The sequence below is a fragment of the Seriola lalandi genome, unplaced genomic scaffold, assembly GCF_002814215.2.
Source record: "Seriola lalandi dorsalis isolate HSWRI2012SDOR001 ecotype SW California unplaced genomic scaffold, Sedor1 jcf7180002052764, whole genome shotgun sequence".
NCBI lineage: Eukaryota > Metazoa > Chordata > Actinopteri > Carangiformes > Carangidae > Seriola > Seriola lalandi.
Window position 1 is genome coordinate 114,233 of NW_019523317.1, and position 22,884 is coordinate 137,116.

A 22,884-nucleotide genomic window follows, 5' to 3' on the forward strand; every position below is an offset into this window, starting at 1 on the left:
GGTGAAACTTGTCAATGCACAGCAACATCATACACCCACTTTTTTGGTAGGGTATGATCGAACTTCATTTTTCCAATTAGGAAGAATTTCCTTCAGTAACAAATTACCAAAAAAAAAAAAAAAAAAAAGAAAAACCTCCCACAACATATACAGACCTGGTAATGCAGCATTCTCTGGCTCAGCACTGGTAAACCAAAGGTTCCAGTCTTGGGAATACTGTTCAAAGGAAGAACTGATGCCGTTGAAGTTGTGCAGCTCACTCAGCTCTGTGATTTTTTCCCAGCTGGAGTCTGCCATCCAACTGATGCAGGGGTTGTAAATTTGAGCCTTCTTATGAAATACCTAAAAACACATCCATCAGTTTATCAGCAGTCATACTATCCTTCCATCAGTGTATCGATATATACACAAACAATCCACACATTACTCATACAGTATCAGGCCAGTTCCAGGGATATTCAGAAATGCACTGGTGAAAAAAGGTAGTTATGAAAACCTTATTTTCCATGCCTGTGTCAAGCTTGGGAAAACATATTGTGAATGAAGGGGCTGTCTGTGAAGGGATAGCATAACTTCTACATGGTCCTACATTTAAATACACAGTGGAATGTCTTTTGGGACACTGAGTGCATTTGCAAATAAAACATTTGTCCAGTTGGATTATGCTAAGTCAAATAAAGCAAATACAAAATGTTTGTGTGTGTTCTTTGTTTTCTTACGAGTCCTCCTCGGAGAAAGAAGCTGTACTCATCCATGTTGAGTTTGCCAGCCACCTCCAGGATTTTGGCACACATCTGGAAGCTGAAGAGTAGCTTATGGACCTCAAACAGACCTTGACATGTGTTCCTACATAAGATAACACAATGAGTTAGCTAGCTCTGATTGACATATCAGAAACTTTTAATACCAACTGATAAGTCAACTGATAAATTATGACATAAACATCTTTATCGTAGACATAGTTGCTACACATCTCACACAGTGCTCCACAGTAAATTTTGAGATATAGTATACCTTATATTTTTAAATCTCAGTGAAACACCTTACATGCAGTATAACCCCCCAGAGGAGCTATTTTTTCACTCAGTCAGTGTATGGAAAGGCTCCAACCCTTTTACACACCACAGTGCTACAGCTTTAACTTTAACAGCTTATTTGTACATCACAAAAGGCTCATGGTCTTTCTCTGTCCATACAAAACATATAAAAACACACATGCATGCAAACAATTGCCTCTCTCGATGCTTCCTTGCTCACCTGTACACTGCGTATGTGTGGTAGTCATTGAGGTTGGTGATCCTTTCCTCCAGCTTGTGGCTGCGCTTGCTCTTTTCTATGCTGAGGTTGAAGAGGTTAATGTAGGCATCCAGTGAGAACTGGTACATGGGATCAATGCGGCCCATGTCGTTTAGGATGAAGAAGAGAATGGAGGCTCGCTGGGCACATGGGCGGTAGGCCTGTGAGGAGCCAGCACTTTAACCAATATACACATACTCTATGCACAAACTGACAAATGCACATGCACCACACACATAGCTTCTTTTAGTTTACAGTAAGTAAAGATTAGGTTTGCAATTTATCATCAGAACCAGTGAAAAGCATCGACCCGATCTGCCCCTATAACTTCATCCGTAAACCCTGACCTCTCGAGCAGAGTCGATCTTGATTTCGGTCTGTTCACTGCTCTCCAGCTGCTCTGAGACCTCAGTGGCCGTCACTTTGGATGTCTGCAGGGTGTTCACCAGCTGCACATCGTCCAGCAATGAGCCAGTCGCCTCATTCAGCAGCCTGGTTTAGTAGATAAAGAAAGACCAAGAAAAACATTTGCAAACACAAATGCATAGGGGGTCAAATACATTCATGATTAAAGTTTATAATTGCATGTTTTAAAAGTCATGTAATTCCTTAGTATATCAAAAAATTATAAATCATATAATTTTGGACAAACGTGCACTCAATCAGTATGTTAATTGTTAAGCGCTCTTCCCCTTGGGAATATTAACATTTGGAATAAAAATAAAAACCCATGAGACTTTGAAAAGAAGTGAGTTTCGTTTATGGATTACCTGAAAAAAAAATTCTAGTAAGATTTCCTGACAAAAGAATATTATCTGCTTTTAAACACAAATTACGCACAATTGTAGCAGGAAAATAAGCTGTGTTGATCAGCTGAGTTGTTCTGTTGCTACATTGTTGGTAAGTCATTACTACTGTGCTATTTCTTATCTAAGTGGCCACAAATCTAGCTGTGTTAACCATGCTTCCTGTTTATGTGGCATAATCAGATCACTACAGAAACATAACAATAGTAGTAATATAGTAGTTTCTAGGTAAAATTCAGTGGTCTCCCAGTTTAGTACTTGCTACTGATAAGTGACTAACAGTAATTGACAGGCTAGAGCTACCTGGTTGCTAATTCCTATTACTAGTAGACTATTAGTTACTAAGATTGAAAAAAGAATTTGGGCCTTTAACAAACCTTGACTTCAATACCTTTAATCACTGGTTCTTAGGGAGGCAGGGCTTGCTACTATTATTACTGCTACTCGAAATGTTTTTACAACAAATGCTTGTACTATATTGTTACAGCTAGTATTAGTACTACTACTAGTATTAATAATAGATTGGATATTTCACCTAAACTCAATTTTGTCCACTTTGTGAAGACAATATGTATAAAAAAGCTAAACAACCTGAGGATCTCATCCTCCAGTTCCTGCAAGCTTCTCTTGCCAGACGCAATGCTGATCACCAAGGAGTCCTTCTGTTCTTCTAGATCTGGACGCTCCTTACGCACCACTATTCCCAGCAGTTGGGCTTCCAGTCCCTGCATGCATACACACACACACACACACACACACACACACACACAAACACAAATGCGCACGCATACACACACACACACACACACACACACACACACACACATATAATTAGAGAAGTACACAACAGTTAACTAGAGCCAAAGCGTACAAATGACATTAATTCACAGATATACAAGCATACACTAACACATACACACACTCTCTCACACACTCTCTCACACACTCTCTCACACACACACACACACACAGACCTGCTCCTTGACAGCGAAGTTGACTATGGTGGTCTTTGTAGAGATTTCTGGTGTGTAGTGGGGGTTGGACAGTTTGGTGGTGATGTAGAAACAGAACTCTGGACTGTACTCCACCTCCTTATCACCCAGCTTCAACAGCAGCCTGCCGCCTGGTAAAAGCAGATTTCATCAACACCCATTGATTCAGGCAACCCCTCATGTTTGGCTGAAGATTAGCTGAAGGTATTTTAATTTGTGAATTTGTGTGTGTCTGACCTATCCGTGTCAAGGACTTGTTGAGAATTGGATTGAGAGATGGGTCCAACTCCTCCTGGACATTCTGCAGCAAAACAGGATTCCCAAACTGGATGGCATTTTCCAGCACCCGCATGTAGTCTGGCATTTGAAAGTCTATTACTTTGAGACCCTGTACATGTGGACACACATACACGCAAGAGGATGGAAAGAGCAATTTATTATATATACTACATTCTATTAATCAGGTGGTCAGTATATCACAATCTGTTTTACAAGAGAGATCTGAGTACAACTGGAGAAATAGAGCAGAGATAAGGCACACACAGGCATGTGCATACAGCATCAGAAACAATGTACAACAGTATAATGTTCAAAATGAAATTCAAATGTTTAAATTCATACAATGGGATGATACTTTGAAGTGTCAGTGTCATTTGAAGTCCATTCCACTTATATTGTGGAAAGCACCGGAAGGCAGTCTTCCCAAGTGTAGTATTTACTAAAGCTGGCAAGTCGTGGAATTCGGCCTGATGAACAGTTTTAAATTTGGGAACAGAAGTGTTATATATTGATGCAGTTATTTATAAGGAAAAATTTATAAACAAAAAGTGTGTAGTTCTCTTCTTGTTGCTAGTGAGGACCAGCTTACTTTTTTATATACTCATAGTGATGACTACAATATTTATCTCCTGCTGTGGAGGGAAAACAAGCGTTAAGTCATATTAGTTTGGGGAAAACGGGGATGACATACATATATAAACACCTATTAATTATAAATGCATTATAAATTATAAATTACCTTATTTATTGCTTTTGTCTGGCTTTCCATCACTTTTTTAAAAAATATGACCAAAACTTATTGCTTGCTGCAACGTCTGTGATGATGACAAATAAAGACAACCTGCTGTCTGTTTTTCTTCTTTTTCTACTACATTTCTACTAATTTGTTTGTGTCTAAAATACACTGATTGCTGTCCTTGACCTGTTAAAGATTCCTATGCCTACATTTAAATATTGTTCCAGAAATTGAACACTCCAACAGTAAAGACCCAATAAGATTAAAAAAGAATCACAATAAGTTTGGCTGAGTCACAACTTACTCTATTCATCTCCATATTCTTGATCCACTTCAGAGCTTGGCCTTGAGGGTCCACCATCAGTGGCCATCTTGAGAGAAAGGAGAGAAGTTTCATACAGTGAACACAATCAAATCCAAAGTGAACAGAAACAAATCCCAAAGCATTTAACTTAAAAGTCTTAGTGGCCTACAGCTATTAACAAATTAGGTCTATATATGCTGACCGGTTTCCACGGGTGACGATAACTCCGTTCTCAGTAGAGAATGCGTCAGAGGGCAGGCCCTGAATGTTCCACTCCCTCACTGCTGTAGGTTTGGACAGAAAAACTGCAAAACTGAACCCAGGTGTACATGGGATCTCAAAGTCCCGTACCTGAGCAGAGGGCAATGGAGAGCAACAGGAAAAAAGAAAGAAAGAAAAAAAGAATGGGGTAAAAGATGGGGTTTGTTGGAAACACAACCATAAAGTGTCTCAGTTTAACATTTTAAGAGGATACTTCTTTTTCATAACTAGCTAGAAACAGTAGAGGGAGTACAAGTACATGGCAAGCTTTGTTTTTATTTGGTGTGTTTGTGTCTGTGTCTCACCTCCTTCATCCAGATGGCAAGCAGCTCATCCCTGTAGTTGGAAAGGAAGGGTCCCATGTAGGAAAGGAAAGACGCTGCTAGCAAACAGTCTCCCACAAGGTATCCCATGTTCTCTTCAAGACCCTGAAGCATACACACATACAGATTACATAGGTTCTGTATGATCTGTTTTTTCTAAACTGCCCCAAACAAACACCTAAAAGGATGCTGACTTCAAAGGAACAATTTTCACGCCTGAGTGTGTGTGTGTGTGTGTGTGTGTGAATGGCCTACAGCAACTCTCTCCTCCCAGCGGACCCTCTCTCCAGCAAGTCCAGTCACTAGTTTGTCAGCTCGGTCCAGTTTCACCTCCATCTCCTCTGACTTCTTCCTCAAATTCTCCTTCATGGCCAGTTTCTCACTGTGCTGCTTTTTTAGCTCGTCTAGCTTCTCCGCCACCTGCTCTCACACACACACACACACACACACACACACACACACACACACACACACACACACACACACACACACAATTATATTGGTCTTGTCATGTGTAAATTGGACTTACAATAATTCTACTGCTGTATTCGTATATAAACTTGATTTGACATGAGCTAATATCCAAACATCTATCAGGTTGGCTGCTAGATGCACTCAGCTCCGCACCTCTCGTAGTTTGTTCTGGGCCTCTGCCAGTGCAGCCTGTTTCTCTGCTAACTGGGACATGGCAGCGTTCAGTTGGGCTCGCTTTGGCTCGACCACTCTGTAGATACTCCCATAAACCTGGAGGAACATTGTACAAATCCATGGGTTTAGTTTTGCTTCCTATTTTCCTGTTTGTATATTTATTTTAACAGATAGGAGTCTCATTGTTTTGTGATTGCTCCTTTGCTGCTGTGCATTAATGCACACAACTCATGGTGGATTTGTGCCAGAATTATCACCACAGTCTACATGCGTTAGATTACCAACTATTACTATAAAAAAAAAAAATCAAATCACAAAATGTTTTGTGCAAGCATGTTTGAGATAGTGTGTGTGACAGTGACACCCTCTTACCTCCATGGCTCTGACCCACATGCAGAGGGACTTGGCAGCCAGTGACACTTTGCCAATGATCTCTGGCTGGAAGTCCACCTGTCTGCAGTACTGACCAATCTTCTTCAACACACGGTCTGGGATATTGTCCTTGTCAAAGTGAACTAATGTTTTGATGAAGTTGGATTCACCTGCCAGAAACAGGTTAAGGTCAAATAGGTCAGAAAACCATAAAAGTCTAATATGTTTTGCCCAGTGGCTCTCAGTTTGACTAGTTTCCTACAAATCATCACTTTCAAAAGAAAAGAGGTGTTTCCTTATTTTGGACTTTGTTGTGTTCTCCCTACATCACAATACCTTTTTAGTGTTATTTATTTTTTGACAACTCTACAGCTTTATGACCAGATAGTGGGAAATGCCAGTTTCCTCTGCACTGCTCTTAATCATGACCACATATTGTGCCTCAGAGAGCTGGAGCCAGGATATAGACAACTTTCACATCATGTGATGGGTGCTCAGCAGAGGGAACTATGAAATGGACTTTGTCAACAATGCCAAAAGTTATCAAATGGAATATAAAAGTTTTATGATCATTTGTTTAATAAATTCTATTTAAGACATGTTTCTACACTGTGATTATCTAAAAAGATTGTGTTTAATTTACCTTTGTTTTATGTGATCTGTTTATGAGTCTCTCTGTTTGCCCCAGTATACTGATGAGGTTTGCACCTTATAAACTGAGAGCTCTGTAGTAAAGTTAATGCCAATTGAAGAGTGAATGGTGTTCCAAAGGGGACTTCTAATATAACATCTGCAATCCCCTTCTTTCCAGTAACATCTTTCCGTTTTCTGTGTAACTATGCACAGTCTCTTCTTGTCTGGTTTTACCTGTCAGTTTTCCCCAGTTACTTTGTTTCTTTTACAAACTCTCCCTTCAACCATCCCTAAATTCTGCACTGTTGCTGTCGCTTACCCAGCTGTCTCTTGGCCTCTGCCCAGGTAGGCTCCTTGCCCAGAAGGGTCATGACAGCCTGCATCACTGTCTCCACCAGTGCTGGGGGACGGCCATATGACTTGATCTCCGTCATGTCCTTTTTATTCAGAGACTCCAGAGCCTACAAGCAAAAAGAGGAAGAAACAGATGTTTGGATGTAAGAAGGCAAAGTATACCGCTCACTGAATCATGTTTGATTCAAATTTATACACACAGAAAAAACACTCAAATGTCAAAATGCTTTCATTAGGGTAAAAATAAAGTAGAGCAGTCAAATATACTGAAAAGGCAGGAATCATTACTCATTAAATATCAAGGAAATGAATCAACCTGACATGATGACATAATGAAGAAAAAAGGTTCCCAAAAGATGGAGGGATTTGATTAAAACAGGACAGGAGAGGACAGAGATCTACCTTCATAGCCTCCTCCAGGGCAGGCAGGGCCTCGTCCAGGTCTCTTTGCGCATTGTCAGCCATGGCTTTACACTGTAACTCTTCAGCTCCAATTTTCTCACTGTTAGCACTTACCGCCTCAACACAAACACACACAAACATAAAGCAGTGTGTTACTGACTATTATCTGCCTCTTTTTTTAGTCAACTACCACACACCCTTCCAAACACAAACCACTAGTTTCAACTTTTTCTAATCCAATAGGATGACTGGGTAAGTCAGGTGGATGAGAAGCCTGTAAATACCTTAATCAAACTATTACTTTAAACTACTTAGTAGTGCATGTGAACATTTTTGCAATACTTACCTTCTGCTGCTTGTCAGCCTCTATCTTCTGCTGCACAATGACAGACAGGTACTCTTCACACTGTATCTGGAACTCTGCCACCTGCTTCTTGGCCTCCTCGAGCTCCACAGACATGGCCTCCACCTTCACCCTCGTGTCACTGATCTTGAAAAGGCCGTTACGCAGCTTGCTCACCTGCTCCCCCAGTTCACTGCGTTTCTCTGCCAACAGCCTGGATGGACATACACATACAGACATAGAAAAACACACACACACACACACACACACACACACACACACACACACAATCAGATGACTAAGAAAGTGACTCTGACAGAGAAAGGCATTTTGTAAAATTAAGAGAGACTGACCCACTTATCCACAGAGGAGGTGGTAACTGTAAAGGGAATAACTTTACACTGGAATTAACCAGGTTAGTGTTACACTCCTGCTTGTTCTGGTTTAGCTCGAATTTGATGCATACAGTATAACACCAAAACAACCCCAAGCACCCACACCTCATGTACAGTATTTACACTTATTTACACTATGTGTGCACATAGTGTATGGCCCCCAAAACGCAAATGAAGCATTAGGAGGTATTATGAAAAGAGTGAGGAGAAAGTTAGAAGGTGCCTACTTCTTGTATCCAGACACCAGCTCCAGGTAGTTGGTGGGTGTCACATAATTATGTCTTCTCAGCTCTAGCTTCATCCTTTGGGAGATCTGTGCTACTGACTGGTGTGTAGTCACAAAGATACTGGCAACCTTTGTCTGGATCTGCAACATCATGCAGCATATGTAAACATGTTGATCTGACATTCAAACATTACAAATGCATATTATTGACTATTTATTCACTGATTTAGTGCAGTTCACAGTTAAAGTTAAAGATTATTGTTTTCATTTTGTTTCATCATAAGTTTTTATTCAGTATTACTGCACGTTTTGGAAAGACTTGCTCGACAGTAATATGACCCACTGTTTTAATTCACATTTTAATGGGACTGAAGTGATATCAATCAAAACCAGTCCCGTAGAAAATGATTAGAAAACCCAGTGTGGATGAGGTCGGATTTTAAAGCTTGTACTGTAAATGCAATTTGTGGTAGAGAATGTTTTATAGGCACAGACATTCTAGCTGTTAATGTGGAAAATTGAAAAACAGAGCACTCTGACCCTGTTCAGTCATTTTCAGGTTCCATCCTTGCCCCTCTATCTTTCTAATTTAAAGGCTGACACCATAGTCACATAAAGCAAACCTTACAGATGTTGGGAGAAAATGTGTGTTTATGTGTGTGTGTATGCCTCACCCCTTCCAAGGATCCCAGCTCCAGTCCATCCAAGTACCTCTCAGCTACTTCCAGCAGAGCATCTTTGGGCCACTCACAGAACCAGTCAATTGTAGTGCAGTTTACAAGTGCTGGGTACTGGAGAATGCGGTTCCTGTTGGCAAACAGCTATTTATGAATTTTATTCATATACAATTTGTTGATATAATGATCCTTATTAAAGCCTTGTGGACGCAGGGCCAGTAAACTAGAGGAGGTACATTTGACAGACCACTGAAGAGAATAATGAAGCCATTATGCTTAAGAATAGATTTTTTCCTCTAAGGCTAAAATGGATGTGTAAATATGACTGGCTAGTTTTAAGCAGTATGACACAGAAGGTTTTATAGAACCTTCTACAGTTAAGTCCAGCAGTGTATGCTCCAGACCTACAGTGTGAGCCTGTGAGTTTAGCTGGTTAATTGGTGTAGTGCTCCCTGAGTTCTGGCAGTGTGATATGAATCCTGCTGGCAGCTAGTGGTGAGAGGGCCAGGATGCCTCGTCACACAGAGAATGGTGATTAGTTCTGGGTGAAGGTGCCTGCCAGCCCAATTAGCACCATCATGTGTGACCACTACCCTGTGCCACTAATTACAACCAGGCCATCAATGCTTGAGGGGGAAGACATGTTTTGTGAAAAGAAATGTGTGTGTGTGACAGAAAATGTGTGTCTATCTGTGCGCTTACTACGTCTGCGTGTGTGTGCAGACAGCTGACACTCTCTGTCACAGTATCCACACCGTTTGCAATTACAGTGACTCTCAGGTCCTCGTTACAGAATCCAAGTTACTAAACCTCATTTGTCAATCAGCCATTAACACACTGTTTCATGGTAAAGCATGACTCACTGTCCCCAGTGTAATTGTGAGGAATAGGGAATAGTGACCCTGTCAAGGATGACCAGTAGTTTATTTTATATTTATTTACAAGCTCTCTGACTAAACTTTAGTAGCAGATAGATGCAAGAGTTTGTTTCTTCGTTATTGAAGACACTGGTGTAAAAGTCAAAAACGTGCAGCACAAATATCAATATAAAATAATGGCAGACATCCGTATTGTTATAGAAACTTCCATAGACTACTGGTCATTATATTGGCACTACTGTGAAGGCCAGTTTTTAATTTTGTATAAAATGAAATGAAATGAAAAGGGCTCTTCATCCTATAAGAACTGCAATGTGATTTATTCTGTCCTAATTTCCATAAACTTGTGTGTGGAAAACCAGAGCAAACAGGATTCTCAAAGAGAGGAGAGGAGAAAAAAGAGGAGGGGGGAATATATTGCGGAAAAAGGATATATTATAGGACACAGTGTGTGCTGCAGGAAACAGTATCAGTATTCACCTGAAGGGCTCTCCCACTGGGCTCATACAGAGAACTATGTGCAGGTTGTTCCTGACTCGCTCTATCAGGTAGCTGAACAAGGAGTCAGGAGTCTCCACCACCTTGTCTTTCCTGGCAGACTCTGACAGAGCATTGCATACCTGCAATCAGAGTTACATGGTATGAGGATTGGAATAAGGTTTTAACTGACTTGAGATGTATTTAAATATAAACTTCAATGACCTATAGATACATGATTGTGACAACATGAGTTTAACACACAACCAATTCATTCCAAATGGTTTAAACCAAATTCATATAGTAAATGGGTAAAACCTCAGCCTTGTGTTGCCTGTTGACTTCATAAAATAAAATAAATACACACTATGCAAATAGACATGACAAATAAAGATAGATGTACAATACAGACCTCAACAAACTCATCCTGCTTGTAGAGATTAGGCACCTCTCCAGAGCTCAGGATGTTATTGATGTCCTCTAGGAATGATTCATCTACGATCTGGGTGTCATTGAACATGAAGACAGTGGGCTTGTTGTCCACACCAGCCAAACGGTACAGCTTCTTGATGTCTGAAAGTAAGGAGAGAAAAACCACCTATTGAACTGTAGCTGAGTGAAGAACTGACTGCACAGAGGTTATTCATCAAAGATTAAATTCAGGTGAATCAACCAGGAGCTAAATATACTTCACACTGAATATTAAGAACATACAGTATGTGAGTCCATGGTTGTTCTAATCTTTCCATCTTAGTTTTGAACTTTCCTTGTTTTAATTTCCAGACAATAGAGTTACTTCCAAAGTGGAACTTGTTGGATACAGTCAGGCTTTCCCTTTCTGAAACATCTGTGCATGTCATATTAATGTGCTTGATCTCACCTTCTCGAAACTCCTGTTTGCGATACTGCTTGGTGACTTCCACTTGAAAAACCTTGTACTCACAGATGTAGGTGGCCATTTTAGAAAGGCTCTGTCTACCAGAGCCTCCAACACCAACCAGCAGCATGTTGCCCCTGAGCTGACTGATCACACGTACTACACGGGTTACTGTGGAGGAAACACAAACATATTACCCATAAAATAACTTTGATCTGAAACCCTTTATTGACAGTATTCTTAGAATTGCTATCTGTGTGGTTTTTACAACTGACATGGGTTCTTACAAAAAGGCTGTCAAATGTGTTCACATCAGCTTGACAAATTGTTAACGTTGCTAAAACATTATCATTTTGCATGTGACAAAATCTATAGTCATACATTTTTTCCCACTACCATATAACAGTGTGCAAACCAACACTACACACAAACTAGTGTCAGCCCATGTTGTTTCTATAGTAATGCACTACTATTGATTTGCAGTGGTGTGTGGCACACTGACAGCAGTGTACAGAGCAGAGCCTGGTGCCGAGAGGGTGCTGCCTGGGGCCTTTTTTCTTTCAGCTGCAGGGCGACTTTTAGCTGCGCCCCATGCTGTGTTTTTTAGAGGATTTTAAAACTGCGCCTGAATCATAAGACACTGAAGATACCAGAGAGCAGAGAGCAGCAGATGAGGGCCTCTTATACTGATTGTTTTAATGCGCTGGTTTGACTGGACAGAATGTGATGAATTGACACTGTGTGTTGATTCATCAGGGGAATTTTGTGCACAGTGCATCCATTTAAATTTGTGTGTGTGTTGTGTACTGAGACGCACTGTGTTCAATGGCGTCTCTGAAGAGCACCAGGCTCATGGGCACAAGGCCAGGTGTCAGGTTGTAGTCTTCCAGTTGGGTTTCCATGAACTTCTTCAGAGCCTTAATGTCCAGTAGGTCCTCATACACACGAGACTCACTCAGGAAGTCACCTGACACACACACACACACACACACACACACACACACACACACACACAAATATTTCATAATGTTTAAACCACTGCCCATTAACAATCAATTTAATTATCTGTAAATACGTCTGTAGGTATTTTTACACTCTTAACACTTTTTTTTTTACACAGCCATGCTGACACTGTGACAATGGCATGCTGTGTGCAAGTACTGTATGTATGTGTACAGTACTAAATGTACCAAATATTGGCGGTTGTTTGTTGGGGCAGATGTTGTGGTACGTGAGATCAAAGAGTGAGCCCAGTTTCTCCCCCATCAAAGCAATAAAAGCCTCCATGTCACTGTGATCTACAAGCCGGTCTGAGAACACTCTGAAATGAGAAACAGAGCATAGGCAATAGATATTATCCCGTATACAGAACAAGCTTTGACAAGTGTAGAATAAAGAAGAAAACCATTCCACAACTGAATATACAGTGTTGTAGGCTTCAGATAACAGATAATGATACATTAAAACACTGTCACTATGAGGTTGGAGCTATCGTAAATATGCTACTTGACTATGAGAAGGTTCAATATTTGGTGAAAAACATGTTACCTGAAGCACTCATGGATCCACAGTCTGGTGATGTTGTTTTTGGTATCATGGAATTCTGGATGCGCTCTTAACAGACCCTGAAACACCTAGCAAGGATTGAACAGGAAAAAAAAGACTCATCAAGTCATATAACATTTTAATTAAACAGTGTGAGGCTTAGTGTAGAGAGCTTTCCTAAGCTGCACTTCCTGTTGAATTTTCTTGAAAACATATTTTAGGTGGTGTATGTGCTGATATATATGTGTGTGTATATATATATATATACATATATATATATCAAACTAACCAATCTACAGTATATGTGTTCTTGTGTACCTTGGAGATGTCCCTGAGGTTGAAGAGGTAGTGTATCTTGGCTGGAGTGGGAAGAAAACGAGCTGTAATGGCATAATACAGTTCTAACGTGGCCTGAGTCAGAATCTCTCCAATGGGCTTCACCTCCTCTTTAAACTCCTGTAGCTTCTGGTTGATCATGGTGCTGTAGATCCGCCTGATCTGGGACTCCTGCATGCAGAGAGGATGGGCTTCTTCAAGTTATGTACATCCCGTAAATCTTATAGCCATGTCAATAAGATACCAAAATTTCAGAGTTTTAGTGGTCAAGAGAAAAAAAAAAGGCAGAATGGGTATTTTCTAAAGTGTGTAACAATTCCATTTCAAGTTGTCCACTTCACAAATTGAAGAGGCGAGGCAACTGAAATGTCAAGGGTTTACTTCCTGAATACGGTATGGCCCAAGAGAGTTTCAAGAGCAAATATTTTGCTCTTTTGTGAGTGGAGAGAGGGAAAATAAATAAAAGCAGAAATCAACAGGACAGAGCTGGGCAAATGGAATATGTAAGATGGAGCAGGAAAGGTTGAAAGGAGCGCAACAACAGAGATAAAAAATGCCAGGTAATTGAAAAAGACTGAAAGGAGACAAAAGGTGATCTGGAGAGGGAGTGAACAATAAGTGGAGAGAGTGAGAAAAGTACAAATAAGCCAAATAAAACAAAACAAGGCAACCAAACAAAAGATTTAACAAAGAGAAAGGAGACAGATGGGAGGGGGTTGTTAGCAGGTGGAGAACATTTGCAGGCAGCCTTTCAGTCAATCATATCTCCTGGGTTCTGGGTATGAGAGAGTGCAGTTTTGCAGTAGTTATAATTATCATCACAGCTATAATTATAATCAGGGTAATTCCAGTGTGGCAAAACAAAAAAGCATTTGTCAAATGGTGATAGAAGATGAAAAAACATCTGCCAGGTAGAGGATTACCCAGATCCACCTGGCTGAAATGCACAGTAACAGTTGGATGACAGAAGAAGGAAAGACACAGATAAAATGAACAACAGAAGTTGCTAAACTGAGTGCGAATCTCTTTTACTTAGATGAGAAAAAGTAAAAATGACACAATTTATGAATCCTGGGTATTTTCATTTCATTGCTGATTAATTTGTCAAAATTTTTGTTGCATATTTGATTTATGTCAGTGCCTGTTTTAGTAAAAAATATGTTCATTAGTATGATTTTGTGGTAAAGGATAAACATCAGACAGGAAAAGAGGAGAGGCGAGGACTTACATTAGGAAAAGTCATATTGATGAGGTTGAATCGACTCTGCAAGCGGCCAGAGATGTGAGTCCTCCCTCCACCAGGGGGCCCCATGGATGCCAGCAAGAACATGTCCTAACAAAGCAGACACACACGAACAGCAAACACAACAGAAAATGGTGAAAAGTAAAAAATACCTATCGAATGAAACATATTGCACATGTAAAGCTCTTGTCCCACAGATTGAAAGACAAAGTTAACTATGAGGTAATTGTGGAAGAGGCACTACGAAGGCAGAAAAATGATAATGTCTTAAACTCACATACACCAAAGTACAGACCTCACTCCCACCCTGACCTGAATGCCCTGTCTCACCTTGACAAACTTCAGGGTCTGTTTCTGGCGGTCATACCAGAAGCCGTAGTCGAGCCAAAGGCGCAGCAGCTCCAGTGGTGGCTGGGAGCCAAAAAGATCATGGGCTGGCATGTTGAGGTCATCCAGGAAGCATAGCAGGTGTTTCCCACCTGCTGGCACAAACACGCCTTTGGTTCTCTTTTCTATTCGGCTCTCGATGATGGCCTGGATGTTATTAGATGTGGTCTGGACAGTGGTGGAAACACAGAGAAACACAGAAACACAAAGATGAAATGGTATGTTTCACTGTGTACCATGTCTCATCAACAATGTGAAAGTAAAATTTTCAAATGAAAACAACAGAAGAAAGACGTTTATTGTATAACATGTGGATGCCTAGATGTGTACTTGTGTACTTGTGTATTGTGTAAATGATTTCAGGTGAGAATGGCTGTTGCTGGGAGTTAGGTGATAATAGTAAGGACGTTTGGGTCGGGGGCAGAGCCAGGGGGCAGGGGGCATGGTGACAATGGTAATGGTGGTAAAGGTGGAGGGTGATGAGTGCCTCCATCATCCCAGGCTCACTGATAGCCCTTTATCAGAGCTGCCGTGATTCAGTCCAATTGCAGTGCCATGGATCAGGGTGTTACTTTTATTATAATTGTAGTAAAGCCGAGATGGAGGCCATTAAGAGCCACAACACGGTTGGATGGAGGCAGATGCTCTCTCAAACACACTGAAACTGCACTTGTATGTCACTGTATCTCATGCTGTGAGCGAGGGTGGGCCATCCAAAGTTATGTAGGTGAGCCTGTTCCTGTAAATGTAGTATCTATAGATCATACCCAATGACAGCATGTGTCATGACATTCAATATATAAATTCACATAATGGTAATGATATACCATCTCTCTCTTTAATGAGACAAAGCCAAGGGATAGAAATGTCTGCCACAGCAAGACAAACCAGGTATATTCCAATTTTAACATTATATACTGTATATGTTGTAGAATGTGTTTTGCCTTTTTGCTAATATTGCAGCTTATGTTCAACAGCAAATCAAATGCAATATGGCAAAATAACAGTGTTGAAAATGTGGTGCCATGTTGTGTCAAGTGTACATAAGAGAATAGCTCAGGGAAATGTCCAGCCCCCGGGCCCTTAGCTTTCAGTAAATGTGGCCCCCTGAACAACATACTTGAATAGCCCAGACTTACACTGTCCCTGGTACCAAATACACATATTTACTGTTTACTATATACTCTTTTAACAACCCTCACGGACTACAGTACAGTAATTCAATATTCATTAAACCTAATATTAACCCCTGTGTTAATCATAAAATAAAAGCCAAAAAAAACTAAGCACCCGACAAAATTATCTTTCTTTCCAACAATTCTTTCATTCCTAATACAAACTGGTTTCTATAAGGCTAGAGGAACATGAACACAGAGCTGGCATACACAGGCCATGCAAAGACACCAACCTGTGAAGACATGTTGACGGTGAGGGCAGTCCACTTGTTATCCAAGCCCTGCAGGACACTCTGGGCCACTGAGGTTTTACCAGTGCCCACTGGCCCTGTGAGCAGCACTGGGTACTGACCCAACACCAGAGCCTTAACCAGGAAATTGTAGCGAATTGTGTCCACTGTAGGAACCATAATCTTATAGAATGGAGCACTGCAGGAGAGGGAATAGGGAGAGATATACATTGTAGTTGTTATGTAGTACTTATTCAGTTCCAAAAGTAACTGAACTGGCAGAGAGTGAAATACATAAAACCACATCCACACACTCACATATATGTGTACAAGAGCTAATGCCAGGTACATAAGACCACCTGGTTTCCTACCTGGCATTGTAGCGCCAGCCCTTTGGTAGCTTATCTTCAAAGAAAGCCCAGGTTTTGTTTTTGGTGTCCACAAAGTATTCATAAATGGTGTCCTGAAAGAGTTTACACAAAAGGTTCAGTGAATGTTGGTGCCTGCTAAGACAGATTCATACAGTCACATTACAGTATTATGCCTGTGGTGCATTTAAAATGCGTACATCAACTCAACCAAGGGTTGCCATTCTAAAACCATGTGCACATCATTCATATATATTTAAATGTTAGTGTAATGATTGTTGAAAAACAGTTTGTTGTGTTTGGCTTAGGGTTTGATTTGACACAAAACAGGACTTTTTAAACACTCATGGTATCAAGCAAAAATGATGCTCAACAGAGGACCTTGTTGGGGAAATTGCCATCCATCTCGCGTAGGAAGTTGTCCATCTTCTTGCGCCCATCTTCATCAACAGAGGCACAAACAGACCAGATAAGGCTGAAGATGAACCAGAGCTCCACCAACCTACCCAGGTTTTCTGTGTCTGAAGTGTTAACCTGGAGAAAGGGAGAAAACCACAATTACATTGTTTTCACAATGGGGAGGCTTAAGCAATAATGTTAGCCTTTGTTTTCAGATTTCAGACATTCTAATGTAATGAGGTGGAGTTGCATCATTTATAGCTTAATTTCAGTCACAAATCTTAAAACTTTATTTGTCATACCCCGTTGCTGGATGTGGCCAGGGAGTCATAGAGGCGGCAGAGAGACATTACTGCATTAAGCTCAGTGATGGGGATCAGCTCCTTACAGTGACTCTTCTTAAAGTTCAGTGTGCTGTCCATATGTTTGTCAAACAAACGCTTTAAATGTTCCCCTTCAGCCTGTGGAGAAATACAGAGAGCAATGGAGGGAGATGAAAGAGAGCGGTTACCAGAAAATAAGAGAATAAAATGGCCGTTATTCTTCCTCTAATACATTTGTTCTTTAATGAAACAGGGCTTAGATGTCAGCACAAGCAAATTTTTTTGAAAGGCCTAAGGTTTCTGAATTTCAAAAGAAATACACAGAACTCCAAAAATGTATATAAATTGATCCAAATATGCTGTCAATGCCTGAAGGCAATAAGTTATTATGACTGAGTCCATTGTACCTTGTGACGCTTGTCCAGCCAGGACTGAACAAAAGGTTTCCAACCCAGATCAATGTAATCGTTGTAGACCATCCCACAGCGAGACACTGTGGCTGGAGAGGCCATTGCCAGGTTCTCCACTTCAAACAACAGAGACACCTATGACAAAGAAATGTACATATAGTTTCTCTGTCGTGATAATTTTACAGTGTATTGTTGACTAGAATTAAGTAATATATGGTAATTAATAACATTTTGTTTTGCTATTAGTTGATTTATCATAATCAATCTTGTATCAAACCAGATTACTGCCTTAGAGCAGTTGTTTGCAGACTGAATGCTGACATTAATTTAAAGAAAACAGCGATTAACTTACAATAGTTTTTTGATCATGCACATTAATGGTTATTGTCAGGATTGTCTAGTTGTCCAATTCTAACTATGTTGAAAACATATGAATTCCAATGTAATACCTTACACAACAAGTACATGTTTATGTTTTTTTTCATGTTAAAGGATTTTCAATGGAAAGCATGTTCATATGTAGGATATGTGTCATATGTGTAAATAATGGTGGCTGAATTTCATTTAGCTGCTTCAGTTTCAGGGTTTTGCCATTGTACATGCACCTGACAGTCACATTGTCATGACATACTGGGACACTACAATTAAATTGAGCCACTGTCAATGTTTTTCCTACCATGACAATTAAAACTGAATTAAGGGCCCATCTGTCAGGTTTTCAATTCCGACCTCACCTGTTCAGGCATGGATATTCTCTCTCCATTGATGAGTGTGAGCACCTTGTTGTCATCCATAACAGAGTTCATACTCTCTATCCACAGTGTGTCAACAGGTCCATCAAACACAATCCACTTCTCATCTGGTTTCTCATCTAAAGAACAGAGAGGTGGTGCAACATGTGACAGAAAAAGTGAAGCAACATATAAATATATTATATATAACATTGTTCATACTGTAACAAAGATTTTACTAACAATTTTAAAGTAGTAGGATTAACTTTTCTATGCAATGCTTTGCCTTTTCATTAAAACATTCCAAATTATTCAAACAATATATATAAAAAAAATGACATTCAACCTGAAGATGAACTTGGATAAAATAAGTATTGTGCATGAATGGATGCTCTATAAGATAATATAAAATTGGAAGAATCATCACTGCCTACTGTGTTCACCTATACTACGTGTAATGTCAACAGCAACATTGTTTTTGTCTCAGCACCTGCGCAGGCTGATCTCATGAGAGAAGATAGCACTCCATCAGTCCACTCATTGGTGGACAGTTCATTTTCTCCATATAGTTCTCCCAGACTCATTGCTTTGGGGTTCAGAGGATACTCCTGTTGTGCCACAAGGACCAAGACATAAAAGAGAAGATGAGATGATAAAAAGATGACACAAAGTGCATTATAAGGGGAGATCATGATTACTGAAGACGATAACACACAAGGATAACACATGAGAACAGCATTGTTTTCACCAAACATCTGCATGTTTTTACTGATTACATATACATATACTATATACAGATACATTTTTAGCCCCTGAATTGGTTTGGCTTTCGACTAAATGGTTGTGATACATTAAGTTGAGGAATTCACAAACACATAAATCAAATGTAGTTACATCTAAATAACTTTTTGTGTACTAGTTTTAGTGTATGAAAGCCAGCAACACATAAGTGAGGTGATGTTACGTTGTTAAGTTTGAAAGATAAGTACAAGTCTTTAGCATGTTTGCTATCACTTTGGTTAAGAAAGTTTGATTTCCTTAATCATCTAATATGTGACTCTCACAAATGTATTGGTGTTCAGTGTATAATTTCATTGGCATACTCTGCTTCAAGCTCTATCCAGTGAAATCCTAGAAACGGAGGTAGGGAGTCAATCTTTGAATAGGCTTATCTTGATACTGCAGTTAGCTTTCCTTTTCACAAGTAGTTTCAGCATGTTTCTCATGTCTATGTGTGTGTGTGTGTGTGTGTGTGTGTGTGTGTGTGTGTGTGTGTGTCTCTGTTTCAATACATGTGTTTGCATGAACATGTGGGTGGGACAGAATCAGGAAAAGAAGGCTCAGTGGAGTCAGGGAATAGAGAGGAACAGAGATCCGGATAATGAGAACCAGGAGCAGCAGAGGCTGACACGAGGAGAGACACAAGAAAAACATTATGCAAAGAGCACTGAGGAAAAAAAAGAGAGCATGAGGTAAAAATAGAGTGAAATAATTAGGAAGACAGCCAGAGCAGTAAGTAGAAAACATGACTGTGTCTGTTTTACTGGAAGAGATAAACTCGTGTCCCCTTTTAAAGAAATAAGCAGTACTGGTGAACTGTACATGCTCAGCAAACCAGTCACTTAATGTTTGTTTGGCTCTGGGTGCAAAGAGGCAGAATGAAATGACCCCTCTCAAGAATGTTATTTATTTAAAACAATACAGTTTAATGTAAATATCTCATTATGGAGGCTGATATTATTTGTCAGTTTGTGCAAATCTGAAATATAACCCTCAAAGTGAGACCTCAGCAGTATTAGCCAATAAATCATAGTGCATTATTTTCCATCTGCACCCACCTGGACCAGCTGGAAGCCAGGCACTCCCTTATGGTGCAGAGCAGTGAGGGCGCTCTGCAGAGTCCTCCAGGTAACACTCTTAGCGCTGCCTGTCTTGCCTACCAGCATGGATGAGTGTCGAGAGTTTTTGGTCTCATAAAGTTGGATGACTTTGGTTATGGTAAAAGGAGTCACCTGCAAACCCCTCAGACGAAGCTCCGCCTCTATGGCCTCCCTCAACTGCAACAAAATGATAGAAAAAGACACACAGGTAGTTAGTGATAGGGATACCCTGAGTGGCATTATAAAATATACAAATTTATGATATAATGACAATGATGAACCAGGTTTAAGCAAAGATCAATATTTACAGTACTGTGCAAAAGTCTTTGTCGCTTAAGATGTTCAGATTCTTATCCATCATGCAATACCACCAGGGAGCCTTTTCATAACTGACTGATTCATTCTACAGCAGGACTGGGCAACAAGGCAAGGCAACAAGGCAATCAAGGCAACAAGAAGAACAAGAACTCCTGCAACAGATGGTCTGACCCTCACAGAGTCCTCATGAAACCAGTCTGGGATTACATGACAAGACAGAAGATACTGAAAGATGAACTACATCCACAGAAGATGTTTGGAACAACCTATATGCCAAGTATGTTGAAAAACTGTGTGCAAGTATTGCGAATTGGCATTATTTTAAATGCAGTGATCACTAGATTTAGGTTTTTTGTTTGTTTGCTCCATCTCTATACTCCAGTGCCGTGCTGAGAGCATACAAACACACATACACAGGGGCATAACTGCAGCTGAACTCTAATTCGTTTGGCATCTACTTGCGCGGATAAGGAATAACCTTCTTGTCATTTTGCAGAAAAAAGAAAAAAAGGGAACATTGTCATAGAGTCAGAGCAAACCTTACAAAAACACTTGCTCTCTGCAGGAATGCTGATTTCAACTAGATCAATTTACCTTGCCATAATCTATGATGGGTGTCTCCACAGCTGGGAACAAGTCCTGGGTGATCCCATTGAACAGTGGCAGGTCAGTAGAGGTCAACTTAGCAATGTTCATGTCCTTCATGGCCATTAACAGGATCTGAGGATCGAGAGAGACAAGGAGACAGTTGTTTGATACACTTAGTTCAATAAAAAAATATTGGCCCTGGTTCCCCTAGGATTTAGCTTGACTAGATAGACAGCATGCCAAAACAGAAATTACAGTGCAGCTCGGGTTTGCATTCTAGCATTATGGTAACTCTAAGAGATGCCAACTTGATTTGACTAACTCAGACTGCTGAAGCTTCACATTAGCTTCACATAAACTAGGATCCCATTAGGAAGGGATGTCTTAATGGTCATTATGAACAGGTGGCAAGATTACAACAAGCAAAACCTGTTTGTGTTCATACAACACAGACTTGAACCTAGCTTTAATACCGATAATTTCTTTAACTTTACTTATTGTCTGTACTTTAATTTCTTTGTAGAAGTTAGTGAACATCTATTCTATGTTTATCTATTCTATGTCCATGTATTATATTCTCTAGTCTATGTTTTGTTTTTTAAGGGATCTACCATAATAAGCTCTCAAGTCCTCAAACCCATTTTCTGTGTGAAACAGTGTGAGACAAAGAGAAATAGGACCAAAAGGGAGATAGAGAGAAAGACCTACTTCTTCATCAGGAACTTTGGGGCAAAAGCGCCTCTTCTTTCCAGCATAACGAAGCAAGGATGTGAGAGCACGCAGGCCAAAATCATAGTGATCCTGTTGAGACAGCTGCTGCACTGCCAGGGAGTACAGGGTGAATACCTTCTTAGCCAGGAGCTATGAGAACAAAGATAGAGACAGGGATAAAGCAACAAAAAGACAGAGACAGAAAAGCAAGAAACAAAGGAGGAGGAGAGGGGGAGGAGGACGAATGTCATCTTAAATAGGATTAAAATTTGCAGTATAAACCAGAGGATGACATACAGGGCAGTGTGCCAGTAAACTATGTTGCTGAACATAAATCCATCATTTCCCATTCCCTGCCTCAGTGGGCTTTAAAGACATGCCTCAAATTACACATCTGATCAGCCAGCTTGAAGCAAAAGAGAAGTATGTGTTTTACATTGGTCTGGTCTGTCTGTGCAGTCTTCATGTTGCAGGGAAACTAGGACAACACTAGTACGACGCTGCGTCCAATCAAGTTGTCCCAGCCTGCTGGCAGGTTTAGTGTCTATGTGTGTATATACTGTATATCTACTGTACATTCAATAGAAAATAAAGAATTTTTACAGCAAATGGCTTTTACAGTAATCGACTGTGTTCTGAACAATACTTATTTATATGTTACATTCTTTTTGCAATTTCAACAGTTCAAACTTCATCCTCACATCATTAACATAATTAAGTTATGAGCCATTTTGAAAATGTCTGTACATATTAAATCTGCAACCTCAGGAAGGATGATTCATTTACAGAACTCTGGTCTGCACCTTATGACTTATGTTACTACAGCTGATAAAATCTATATAAAAATAAATCAATAGTGATCTATGGTCAAAGGGTAAAAATGAAAAGTTTACAAACCTCATGTTTTATATATTGCTATCTATATAACAGATTCAGAGCTTGAAAAATACATACATTTTAC

General features: G+C 40.0%; 1 protein-coding gene across 1 annotated transcript in view; it reads right to left on the bottom strand.

Annotated features, from left to right (window-relative positions):
- Window positions 1–22,073, bottom strand: part of LOC111650722 (dynein axonemal heavy chain 2-like) — a gene marked incomplete at its 5' end in the record, with an annotated part of 46,050 nt that extends 23,977 nt beyond the window's left edge. The window contains 37 exons of the mRNA XM_087172428.1: window positions 156–342; window positions 720–846; window positions 1,258–1,457; window positions 1,644–1,788; window positions 2,694–2,827; window positions 3,077–3,225; window positions 3,332–3,482; window positions 4,414–4,480; window positions 4,616–4,764; window positions 4,980–5,102; window positions 5,253–5,417; window positions 5,625–5,741; window positions 6,018–6,187; window positions 6,970–7,111; window positions 7,407–7,523; window positions 7,753–7,963; window positions 8,372–8,511; window positions 9,045–9,177; window positions 10,406–10,545; window positions 10,815–10,975; window positions 11,283–11,450; window positions 12,097–12,246; window positions 12,470–12,600; window positions 12,828–12,913; window positions 13,143–13,331; window positions 14,389–14,493; window positions 14,734–14,958; window positions 16,199–16,394; window positions 16,567–16,658; window positions 16,945–17,097; window positions 17,265–17,423; window positions 17,693–17,830; window positions 18,430–18,566; window positions 18,917–19,034; window positions 20,265–20,483; window positions 21,219–21,344; window positions 21,921–22,073. Of these exons, the coding sequence (XP_087028554.1) occupies window positions 156–342; window positions 720–846; window positions 1,258–1,457; window positions 1,644–1,788; window positions 2,694–2,827; window positions 3,077–3,225; window positions 3,332–3,482; window positions 4,414–4,480; window positions 4,616–4,764; window positions 4,980–5,102; window positions 5,253–5,417; window positions 5,625–5,741; window positions 6,018–6,187; window positions 6,970–7,111; window positions 7,407–7,523; window positions 7,753–7,963; window positions 8,372–8,511; window positions 9,045–9,177; window positions 10,406–10,545; window positions 10,815–10,975; window positions 11,283–11,450; window positions 12,097–12,246; window positions 12,470–12,600; window positions 12,828–12,913; window positions 13,143–13,331; window positions 14,389–14,493; window positions 14,734–14,958; window positions 16,199–16,394; window positions 16,567–16,658; window positions 16,945–17,097; window positions 17,265–17,423; window positions 17,693–17,830; window positions 18,430–18,566; window positions 18,917–19,034; window positions 20,265–20,483; window positions 21,219–21,344; window positions 21,921–22,073 (5,473 nt within the window). The remainder of the gene's footprint in view (window positions 1–155; window positions 343–719; window positions 847–1,257; window positions 1,458–1,643; window positions 1,789–2,693; window positions 2,828–3,076; window positions 3,226–3,331; window positions 3,483–4,413; window positions 4,481–4,615; window positions 4,765–4,979; window positions 5,103–5,252; window positions 5,418–5,624; window positions 5,742–6,017; window positions 6,188–6,969; window positions 7,112–7,406; window positions 7,524–7,752; window positions 7,964–8,371; window positions 8,512–9,044; window positions 9,178–10,405; window positions 10,546–10,814; window positions 10,976–11,282; window positions 11,451–12,096; window positions 12,247–12,469; window positions 12,601–12,827; window positions 12,914–13,142; window positions 13,332–14,388; window positions 14,494–14,733; window positions 14,959–16,198; window positions 16,395–16,566; window positions 16,659–16,944; window positions 17,098–17,264; window positions 17,424–17,692; window positions 17,831–18,429; window positions 18,567–18,916; window positions 19,035–20,264; window positions 20,484–21,218; window positions 21,345–21,920) is intronic.
- Window positions 22,074–22,884: the final 811 nt, after the last annotated feature.